General features: G+C 51.9%; 1 protein-coding gene across 1 annotated transcript in view; it reads right to left on the bottom strand.

The window, feature by feature from the left end:
* Positions 1-1,562: 1,562 nt before the first annotated feature.
* Positions 1,563-11,941, bottom strand: part of LOC119300757 (translocase of chloroplast 90, chloroplastic-like) — an 11,226-nt gene continuing 847 nt past the window's right edge. Inside the window, exon 3 of the mRNA XM_037577649.1 lies at positions 1,563-4,144. Coding sequence (XP_037433546.1) covers positions 1,903-4,144 — 2,242 coding nt within the window. The 3' untranslated portion in view covers positions 1,563-1,902. The remainder of the gene's footprint in view (positions 4,145-11,941) is intronic.

Below are 11,941 nucleotides of genomic sequence, written 5' to 3'. Positions count from 1 at the left end.
CCCCCCCGGGCCAGTGCTCCTCTGAGTGTTGGTCCACCTGTCAGCTATCGGTGGCCACCAGGGGCAACTCTGGGCTGGCATACCCGTACCTAGGACAATCTGAGTGTGCCCTGAGAAAGAGATATGTGCAGCTCCTATCGGGATTTGTCGGCACATTCGGGCGGTGTTGCTGGTCTTGTTTTAACCTGTCGAAGTGTCTTGAAGAACCGAGATACCGAGCCTGATCGGAACGTCTTGGGAGGAGGTCTATTCCTTCGTTGACCGTGAGAGCTTGTCATGGGCTAAGTTGGGACTCCCCTGCAGGGATTTGAACTTTCGAAAGCCGTGCCCGCGGTTATGGGCAGATGGGAATTTGTTAATGTTCGGTTGTAGATAACTTGAACCTTAACTTAATTAAAATGAATCAACTGAGTGTGTTACCGTGATGGCCTCTTCTCGGCGGAGTCCGGAAAGCGGACACGATGTTGGAGTAATGTTTGCGCAGGTTGCTCTCTAGTTTCTCGCTCGTGCTTTGCCTCCTCTTCTCGCTCTCTTTTCCGAATAAGTTAGCCACCATATTTGCTAGTCGCTCGCTGCAGCTCCACATATATTTACCTTGCCTTACCTATAAGCTTAAATAGCCTTGATCGCGAGGGTGCGAGATTGCTGAGTCCCTGTGGCTCACAGATTACTATTACACCAGATGCAGGGCCTGATGATTCCGCTTCAGGAGACGCGTTTGAGCTTAAGTGGGAGTTCGACGAAGACTCTCAACGATACTATGTTTCCTTTCCCGATGATCAGTAGTGGTGCCCAGTTGGGGGTGATTGGGACCGTGTCGCTTGTTGGGTTATCTTTTATTTTGACGCCGTAGTCGGGCCATGAGTGTTTGGATGATGTAATGTTATTTATGTACTTGATTGACGTGGCGAGTGTAAGCCAACTATGTTATTTCCCCTTTATTATTTATATTACATGGGATGTTGTGAAGATTGCCTAACTTGCGACATATGCCTTCAATGCGATTATGTCCCTAAGTCGTGCCTCGACACATGGGAGCTATAGTCACATCGGGGGTGTGACACTACCTCTCCCTCTCCTCACTCGCTCGAACAAGAAAGAAGGAAGGAGATGAACACAGTGGACACAAGTTTCTCCGGCCGGTGCACGAACGCCGCCACAGGCGCACGACCGCCCGAATCTTTTTTCTCTTTGCAATGTCTACATGGTGCTCTACTCAGTACAAACACACACCCACGACGGCCGCTTTGTAGTCCTACAGCAAACGCAACGCCCACGTTTCTCCAGCTAGCTATACGCTTGACGCGGCCATCTCCACCGGTCGCTGCTAACAACCTGCTAAACACCGCAACTAATACATGCATGCATGCCCATCTAGCTAGCTCACGTGCTGACCACCACGCCACGCATACCACGAGCACACACGCACACCCATGCACACAGATCACACACACGAGCACATACTCATGCGTGGCTTATTTCTAACAGAACTATCATGGCACAAACTTTAAATTTCAAATATCCAGTATGGTTTAGCAGATCTATTCTGCCATGCCTTCCGCGGTACTGCAAATTCGTTTTACAGGATCCCTTAAACAAAGTTTGCTGTACATCATTTTACATGATCTGCTAGAGTTGCTCTCGTGCGGGGGCTAAGCACTTAGGTATCTTGTGCTACTTTTGCGGTTGTTTTCTTGCAAATTCCTCTTCTTAATCAATAAAAATGGAAGACTTTTGCCTTGTTTCAAAATAAAATAAAATCAGACATAGATTTAGGAAATCTGTACAATTAGGAGCCCCACATTAGCGGCGGGTACAGTAGCTTGACCAGGTACGACTCCCAACTGCTGAACGTTTACATCATGAAATGGCTGTCTACTCTTCCGTCTATCTGTTCACTTATTACTCATCTAAGTCGGTGTCAAGCTGTTGGTGGCCTTTGCCAGTCGGCAGCAATCTTCTCCTTAGCAAGAACTGGACCAGTGATACGGCCACGACCAGAGCTATTTCCACATGGTCTGACGTGCTGATCTTGACACAGAGCCGGCCTAGATTTCTGCTGTTTACGTTTGCGCTGACCGATAATTTTGACCCACGGCCCACTCGGAAGACAGACTGAAGATTCGCCCCGATTACAGTCTCTTTCTCGAACGACAGAGCAGTGGCCGCCATGCTGGTGCTCCCTTCTCTCACAGGGTAGTCTTTCCCCCTTACTGTGACTTCCAGGCCACCTCCATCTGCCACTTGTCCACCGCCAACCATCCTCCCGGCATTGGCTACCAAGTGGATTCGTTTCCCAATGGTGATGGAGTCTTCTAATTTGGCCCCAGAAAAATACTTTGACCCGAATTTAGTAACAGAAATACCTCCTCCGGTGGTGTTCCAAGGCAGATTTTGGAACCTGGCATCCCCATGAACAGTAAAAACCAAATCCTTACTCGCTGTTTGCATATCCATGCCCCCCATCAATGAGTAGCGCCTTTGATCACTATAGCTTACTGAACATTCCGACTGGATATACATGTCTTCTTTGTCCTTCCTCATCTGTCCAGCAATAGATGTTGATATGTTCTTTTTTAAGTCATGACATGATTCAAAATTGATACCATTGAACCCAATATCATGGTCCCATCCTTGGGGATCCAAAACTGGTCTAAACAACTGATCATTAGTTATAACGTGACGGTAGCGGTGTGCTGGATAATCAGAGTCAAAACTTAATGGGATTTCCATATCTGATATGTGCACAACTGGGGATGTGCTCTCTTCATAATCATCAGCGACTGCAGATGATGCTTCGGTGTTTTGGGCTTCAGCAAGCTTTTGGCTCCGGATTCCCTCCTTCCACTGCTGTTTGAGGTATGAAGTCTCACGGTAGTCCAGTTCATCAAGATATGCAGTTCTCTGTTCTTTGGTCAACTTTTCATATTCAGATCTTTTTAGAACACGGAAAGGTGGTAGCTGATCATATTCATCCTCCTCATCTGATAGCTCAGTCATCTCATTGTCAACACCCTCAGTACTCAATGACACAGAAGGTTTAAGGAGTGATGAAAGAAGATGAGGGAGTGAAGGCAGCCTGGCATTTGCTTGTGACAGCAGAAAACTATCTTCGAACTTTAGTAAGGAATTTGCTTCTGCTAACAACTTGGTCGCCCCACACAGCAAAAGAAGTTCTGATACCCATACCTGCCCATTTGGCAAAACTCTTTCACCCCTGGTGTTCCGTCTGCACATTGGATGATTGTCAACCAGAACAATAGGGTTCTCCAGCTGTGTGTTAGAAGCTGCTAGCTGGATATGACGCTCCACGACATTCTTACAGTAACGGGTGTACGCGTCATATTCCAAAGGATGACCATCTGGTCCTTCAGGAGGAGATGAGGAACAGTGAGTCATTACAAGGACAGTGTTGAACCATATCGAAGAACCCAAGGTATCAGTTATAAGCTTCAGCAGAGGGTAGTCACTGCATCTGCTGTTAATATGGTCAAGCCGCTCAAAGTACAGGACGATATCAGGCGGGTTTCTTTTAATGAAACGCTTGACAGCATGCAAAATCTTCCTGTTCCTCCGTTGGCTGTGGTAATGAGGTAGCAGACCAGGTGTGTCGATAACTGTAACTCTTACTCCTTTGATATTTCCATGAACCCTCTTTATCCTACTAGTACCAGGAACAAGTGCATTAGTAGCAACCTTTGTTTCATCAAACATGGAGTTTATTGTGGCGCTCTTTCCCACACCAGTCTTTCCCAGAAGAAGAATTCGCAAGGGGAGGTCCAAATCAGGTCCACCGGGTGCTTCTTGTTCTGCTGCTATAACTCTGGCTTTGTTGATAGCAAGGTTAGTTGTCTTCGCATCTGATTCACCAGCCTTGATCAAGTTGGCAAGCTGCAGTCTGTACAGTACCTGTGCAACTACATTGGTACTGGGAGGCACTCCAGTCCTGTGTACCAGCCGCAAAAACTTAATTTGAAGTGCCTCAACTTGCTTTAGTGGATCTGACTTGTTGTGATCATGATCTGGCTGAAGAAGACCAGAGGAAACAGCCTGTGGGTTGGATGTGACCTCTAGTGCACGGCTATCATTGGAAGGAAATCTGTTGGCGGATACGATTTCTACAAACTCACTTTGTGTTGTACCTGAAACAGGAAATCCACCAATTTAGCTTAACATTTAACAGGAGGATGGCTTTATAACAAAATGTCGTCAGGAAATGTCTCCATGTGACGGAATAAAAAATAAAACAACAATTAGCAATAGGACCTTAAGCTATGCAAATGAAATCAACATAGACGGCACACTAAAGGGATATCACAACTGCAATAACAGCAAGTGAACATCCCCAAGTCCTATAACTTTACATCAAGAACATAGGGCTCCCGCTCCGCTCCGCTCTAAGCCCTCCGTCGTGCGTCACTCCGACGCCGGCGTCCACCCTCCCGCCGTCCGCCACTCCAGCGACGGTGGCCACCCCTCTCTCGCTCTTCCCCAACTAGGCCATGGCTGAGAGGCCGCTCTCCGTCACCTCCTCTTTCCCGCACAGGGAGCGGCCGTCTCTGGTATGGGACTTTCCTCGGCCTCGGAGAAGTCGGCTGCGGCTGCTGCGTAGGAGGCGGCGCAGGCGCCGGCGCCGGAGGTGGAGTCCTGCCGGCGGCCAATTCCCTCAAAGGAAGCCCCCCGATCGAGGAAGACCCTGTGGAAGCGCAGGCGCGGCGTTGGGCAGCCAAAGGTGGCGCCGCGCCCTCCCTCCCTGGTCCGCAAAGAGATCTCACCGGAGATGCGCGACAAATGCTTCCGGTGCCTCGAGAAGGGGCAATTCCGGCGAGACTGTACCAACGACCTTGTCTGCATTCGCTGTGGGTTGCCGGGTCACGAGGGCCGCGTGCAGCCCCTCTTTTGAAGACGAGCTCAGGCGGGAGGCAGCGGCCAAGGTGGCTTGCCGCTCAGATTCTGCTAGGGGTCGGGACGTTGCAGAGGCCTCGGACTCGGCGGCGGCTCGGCACAAGCCGGTCGCGGCCTGGCAACCTCCTCCACCCCCTCCGCCGCCCCCCTCGGCGGCGAGGCCAGTCTGGCCGTTGCTGTCGGCCCCCAGGCTGCAAACTCAAGATGATCTGGAGGTGGAGCCCTCGAAGCTCTGCGTCGTCAGCCGCTCTGCCGCCATGGCTGACCTGGAGCGGCGCCTTCAGCATGCCATGGTCGCGTATGTGAGCGGCGCCAGGCGAGATGTGTCACCACGGTTCGTGCTCGACGCACTGGAGACGGAGATGGGCATCTCTGCAGAGTGGGTCTCGGTCCACCCCTACAGGCCAGAGGATTTCTTGGTGGTGTTCACGAGGCAAGATCACCGTAATAGGCTGGGGCAGAGCCCGGTTGTGGAGCATCATGGAGTCTGGTTGTTCTTCCGCCAATGGAACAGGCAGCAGTTCATGCGGTGATGAGGTACAAGGTTCGGCTCGAGATTGAAGGTATTCCTCCGCACGCTTGGGACCGCAGCGTCGTGGAGGACTTGCTGGGCTCTGCTTGCATCGTCGACTTGGTGGTGTTGGAGACGAGTTCGTGCTCCAACCTTTCATCTTTCCAGCTGTCGGCTTGCACGGCGGACCCGGAATCTATTCCGACTCGTCGGTGGCTTGCAGTGCCAGAGCCCGCGAAGCACGTTTTTGAGCTGCAGATGCTGCAATGCAAGATTCTCATTCACCTGGATTCAGTGACAGACTACTTCGACGCCGACGAGCCCTTCTTCCTTGGTGGTTCTTCGGACAATGGACAAAGTGGCTTGCCGGACGATGATGAGATGGAGAGGCGGTGGGGTCACCACCAGGCACCGGCACCGGCAGTTTGGGGTGAGGGACACACGCAGTGGCGGCGTTCAGGAGCATGGGCAGGGCCGTGGTGGCGGACGGCAGTTCGCCGGCGGCGAGGGCACTGCCGGCGGCGAGGGGCAGCCAGGGACACCCCAAGACTGGAGGCTCCCACCGATGAATGCCGACAAAGCAAAAAAGCATTGCGAGGCCCACGCAGAGAGTTCAGGATAGGCTGACGGTTCGACAATCTGCTTTTGACCGTATCGCCATGACAGCCAGTCCACGCGCCGCAACGGGAAGTTTGAATTGCCCAGGCGCCAACTCGGCGACTCAGCAGGTGGAGCGCGCACCCACCATGCAAGACTCGCGGGAGGGACGACCGGCTGGGGGGGCCGTGCTGGATCCGAGCCATCATTGGTTGGGGTTCGTGAGACCAGGACAGTAGCGGCAGGGCTAGATATAGATAAGGACATGGCTTCAAGGCCAGCCACGGAGGGGGCACAACTGTTGGTGGTGGATCCCGCCCCGCAACCCACTGCAGATCTTTTCTGCGTAGTTCAGGCTTCGGTTGTGACGGGGCAGGAGGAGGTGCCCGAGGGCCGCAGGGAAGGGCCGTCAAGTCGGACCGCAGAGGATCTAGCCTTGGTTTCTGTTTCGGCGGTGGAGACGGACAAGAGGGGCCCATCGGCGGCGTATGATACGGTGGATTCTCGAGTGGAGGCTGCCATCATGGAGCCCAGATACCCACTGTCGATCCCAAGGGAGATCACGACGGAGACCAACGCAGCTTCCAAAGATGGGGACAGCAGGGGACACGTGCCGGCCCAGAGTTCGCTGCTGCTGGTGGAGGTTAATCTAGACGCTGATCGCGACATGCAGATTGTCCAAGCTGCATGCAACCCAGGTATGACCCCCCAGGAAGCAGCTGCATATGAGAAGATGAAGTGGTTTTGCTCCAACCTGGTCAAGAAGCTAGCCCCATCGCTCCTCAAAGAAGTTCAGGCGACCACGCTCAGGCCAGAGGCGGAGCCCTATACCCCTCGCCGCATGACTAGAGCTACCAAACGTGCGTCATCGACACAGAAAGGAAAGGCCTCCCCGGCTGAAAACGTCTTACTGCGGGCGTTAGGATTGGCCCCGGAAGACTTGGAAGTGGACCATGCAACCATAGAGGAACTCATGTGCTATTTGATTCACCGTTGAGAGAGCATCACATGAGGATCATTGCAGCCCTCTTCGCAAGGATATGCCAGCGAGGAGGGACCTCTTGGAGGAGCAGTCGTCGGGGATCGAGACGCATTGAGCGCTTGGTTGGAGGTGGGAGATCAATATGCTTTATGGATCTCAACCTGCAAGTGTTGTGCTGAAACGTTCGAGGCCTGAACGATCCAGCAAAGAAGAAGGCGGTGCGGAAATTTGTGACATCGATGGGTGTGAACATGGTGTGCTTACAAGAGACCAAATTAGATGTAATTGATCGTTTCTGTGTTATACAATGTTTGGGGTCGTCGTTTGATGGCTTTGCGTATTTGCCTGCGTTGGAAACTAGAGAGGGGGTACTCCTTGCTTGGGACACCACGGTCATGGAGATAGATAACATACAGCTGGACACCAATTTTCTCACAGGGATGGTACACAGCAAGGACGGAGCCAAGTGGTGGATCTCGGTTGTCTATGGCCCTCAAGGAGATGAGCTCAAAACAAATTTCCTGTAGGAACTGAGAGTTAGAAGGGCAGGCTGTTTGGGACCGTGGATGGTTCTCGGGGACTTTAACATGATCCTTTGAGCTTCGGAAAAGAATAACACTAATCTGAACAGAGCGATGATGCGCAAGTTCAGGGACTTTGTGGACGACCATGAACTCAAAGAGTTATACATGCATGGTAGGAACTTCACCTGGACGAACGAGCGAGACAACCGGTTATGACCAAAATTGATAGAAATCTAGTTTCGTGGATTGGGAGCTGCACTTCACTGACTGTTTGCTCCAGGCTCTATCGACGAACGTGTCGGATCACGCGCCACTTCTACTCTCCACCTCCGTGGCGTTCTGCCCCAAAAAGAGGTTTAGATTCGAGCTTTTTTGGACTAAGCTTGATGGTTTCTTGGACGTGGTGCAGGACGCTTGGGTTTGCGATGGGAACATCACGGATCCCTTCAAACGGCTGGATGAATTGTTGCGGAGCACGGCACATGCACTCCAAGCATGGGGTCAAAGGAAGGTGGGCAACATCAAGATACAGATGACAGTGGCCAACTACGTTATCCTTCGGCTTGATAGAGCTCAGGAGCATCAAGTGTTGACTATCTAGGAGCTCTGGCTTAGGAGGACGCTGAAGTTGGCCCTGCTGGGCCTAGCCTCGCTCCAATGTACTATAGAAAGGCAGCGGTCTCGGTTAAGATGGATTAAAGAGGGTGACGCAAACACCAAGTTGTTTCAACTTGTGGCGAACGGAAGGCGCTCAAAAAACTTTATCCCGCGTATAAGCTTTGGAAATGACATTATCACCGATCAAGCTCGTAAGGAAGAGGTGTTCACCGAGGCTTTTTTTTCGAGAAAACGCAAAAGCTTTGCATTTCATTGTATTGAAAAGAAAGAGTGTTTTATGTTACAGTCCTCCTGGGAGGCGAATTACAGTCAGGGGACATGAGTTAGTGCACGTCCCAGGTCGGGGGCAAGACTACTCCGAGTCCAGCAGCGCCTGCCGTAGCCCAAAGTTTGGCCTCCTCCTTGATGCCGTGAACTAGCGCCCGGATGGAAGGGCGTGCGTCGTTGAAGACGCAATCGTTGCGGTGCTTCCAGATCATCCAGGAGGTAAGAAGTGTCGCGGATGCCAACCCCTTGCGCGTCGCCTTGGGCGTGACCTGCCGGGCATCATGCCACCAATCAAAGAGGGTAGCCTCATTGCTCGGGGGCCTGCATGTCATGCGCATCCAGGAAAGGATCTCGAACCAGACGTGCCTCGAGAAGGAACACCCAAGGAGGAGATGGCGCATTGTTTCAGGCTCCTGGCAGCAAAGAGGGCAACTGTTGTGGTGCTGCAGTCCATGCCGGGCGAGGCGGTCCGCCGTCCAACATCGATCCAAGCTGACAAGCCAGAGGAAGAACTTCACTCTGGGGGGTGCCCAACTCTTCCATGTGAGCCTCCAGTTGCCGCAGGTCATCGAGCCGTGGAAGGAAGCAGTGTATGCAGATTTAGCGGTGTAGATGCCCGACGCCGTCCACTTCCACACGAGCTGGTCAGGCGCGTCAGAGAGCGTTGTGCTCTCGATCAAGCGCCATAGCAGGATGTACTGGCCGATTTCGTGAATGCCCACAACTCCGTGGATGTCTCGCGCCCAAAGGTGCCCCGGCAAGCCGTCGGCAACCGTCGTGGCCTTCCTTCTCCTTTTGGGAACGCAGGAGTGCAGGAGAGGCGCGATTTCGCGGACAGAGCGTCCTCCAATCCATCTGTCCTCCCAGAACTTCGTGCTCTGACCGTTGCTTACAAGCAACTACTGGGCAAGGCTAACTTGAGGGAGGCCACCCTGGACCCTGGATTTCATTGGTGTTCAAGCATGTGACCTCCACGAACTGGAGGAAATATTCACGGAGGATGAGGTGTGGAACACGATAAAGGAAGTCGGACCGAGCGCCAGGACCAGATGGGTTCATTGGCGCCTTCTATCAGCGTGCTTGGCCGATCATTAAGCAAGATCTCATGGCGGTTATGCTGAAGTTGTACATCGTGGCTTTGGGAAGCTCAATCGTGCGCACATTGTGCTGATTCCTAAGAAGTCGGACGCGGTAGAAGTGGGAGACTTCCAACCGATTAGTTTGACACGCGGTGCGGCCAAAGTCTTTGCTAAGATGCTTGCTAACAGAGCAAGGAAACAGATGAAAGAAGTGCTCGCGGCTGACCAATCCGCTTTCATCAAGACTAGGAGCTTACATGACAATTTCTTGCTAGTCAAACAAGTCGCACGGAAGATACACAATCGCAGGAAAGCTAGGCTCTTCCTTAATCTCGACATATCACGAGCGTTCGACTCGTTATCATGGCCGTTTCTATTTGAGATTTTGCGGGCTAAAGGATTTGGAAGAAAATGGATTGAATGGATCTCCATCCTACTGAGAACGGCAACTACGCGTGTGTTGGTAAATGGAGTGCCAGGGGAAGCGTTTGCGCATGCGTGTGGGATGAGGCAGGGCGACCCTATATCGCCACTTCTTTTCGTAATCGCCATGGACGTGCTAACTTTGATGATCACAAAGGCGACGAACGAGAACGTGGTCAGCTCATTCCATGGCATTAAGGCCGTGCAGAGGATATCTATTTACGCTGATGATGTTGCTCTCTTCATCAGGCCTTCGGTGGCTGGCCAGCATTTTGTTCGCTGCGCACTGCAAGCGTTCGGGGAAGCGTCAGGTCTTCGAGTTAACTATAGCAAATCCTCGGCTATTTTGATCCGTGGAAACAATCTGGACAAGGATAGGGTGGCCAACATGCTTCAGTGCGATACGACGGATTTTCCATGAAAGTACCTTGGCCTACAGTTGGCGATCAAGCAGCTTACAAGGAATGACTGGCAGCCGATGCTTGATCGTGCGAAGAAAGTGGTCCCGGCATGGCAGAGAGGCCTGATCACGAGGCCAGGAAGGCTCATTCTTGTGAAATTGATCATGTCAGCGAGGCCTATACACCATTTCCTGGTGATGGATGCACCACTATGGGTGTATGACCTTAACAAGTGGATGAGAGCCTTCTTTTGGACGGCCAAAGATAAGGCAAATGGAGGGCAATGTTTGGTGGCCTGGAACAACATATGCAAGCCGGTGGGCTATGGTGGCCTGGGGGTCAAGAATTTGCAAATCCAAGCCCTCGCTCTGCGGGTTAGGTGGGAATGGTTAAGAAGAGTATACCCAGAGAGGCCCTGGCAAGGAATTCCCCTGGTTGTGGACAAGGAGGCGAGACAGGTGTTTGACAGCTTGGTAAAGATCAAGGTCGGGAATGGCACAAGGGTCCTGTTTTGGCGTGACAGATGGATTCATGGCTTTGCGGCCTCGGATGTTGCCACGTTGGTGGTCAGCGCGGTGGAAAAGCGTACAAGGAAAAGACGGGCCATCCAGCAGGCCCTCACAGGAGCGACATGGCCGTTGGACGTGCAAGGAGAGTTGTCCTTCACAGCCCACATTCAACTACTGCACCTGCAACAGGCGATCACCACAGTCCAGCGAGATCCGACAGTGGATGATGAGTTCACTTGGCCTTGTGACGTGTCGGGGTCCTACACTGCTCGTTCGGTCTATGATAGACTATGCCTAGGCTTACAGAGAGTACCCTTTGCTACTTGCATCTGGCGCAATTGGGCCCCTCTGAAGTGTAAGATCCATACTTGGCTGACAGTGCAACATAGAATATGGACTTCCGATCGCCGAGCTAGGCATGGGCTACAGGATGCACCTTCTGCGTGCTATACTTGCCTTCAGGACGAGGATAACGCAGAGCACATTCACATACAATGTAGCTACGCGAGAGAAATATGGCATCGTTGCTTAAAGGACCTCAACATTACCGTGCAACGACCCGACAGGGATGATACTTTTCTAGAGTGGTGGCTTTGGGCCAGGGAGAGTTTTCATGGCGCAGACAATAGAGGTTTCGACACTTTAGCCACGGCAGTGGCTTGGGCACTCTGCAAGCAAAGGAATGCTAGAGTGTTCAATCGTGCGGATCAAGTCAAGACGGTGGCACAACAACTGCATAGGCACATCTTCGACGAGATCAAGGAATGGAAAGAAGCTGGTATGGGTGTTGGTGTACTCCACAAATTTGTGAGAGAGTAGCCTTAGTCTCTAGGTGTTGGTGTGGGTTGTATCCATGTGGGGATGTTCGCATGCTGCACAAGTTCTTGTAAATGTCTTTTTGCCTTCTATAAAAGTAAGGTATGCCTTTGGCATACTGTCGAGAAAAAAACATCAGGAACATATATTAGGACAGAGAAACTGGGACTAACCAACGATGAACCAACGTTGCATTCAAGCAGTAACAAGAAATAGGCTTAATTCCATTAAATCATTGTAAACAAGGCTAAAAATCACTAGCAATTCGATACGACCGGACAAGAACCCTCAGCTAGCACGCTGAATATA

Source organism: Triticum dicoccoides, chromosome 5A, assembly GCF_002162155.2.
Source record: "Triticum dicoccoides isolate Atlit2015 ecotype Zavitan chromosome 5A, WEW_v2.0, whole genome shotgun sequence".
In the NCBI taxonomy this organism is placed as follows: Eukaryota; Viridiplantae; Streptophyta; class Magnoliopsida; order Poales; family Poaceae; genus Triticum; species Triticum dicoccoides.
This window is presented reverse-complemented; position numbering and strand designations above follow the sequence as displayed.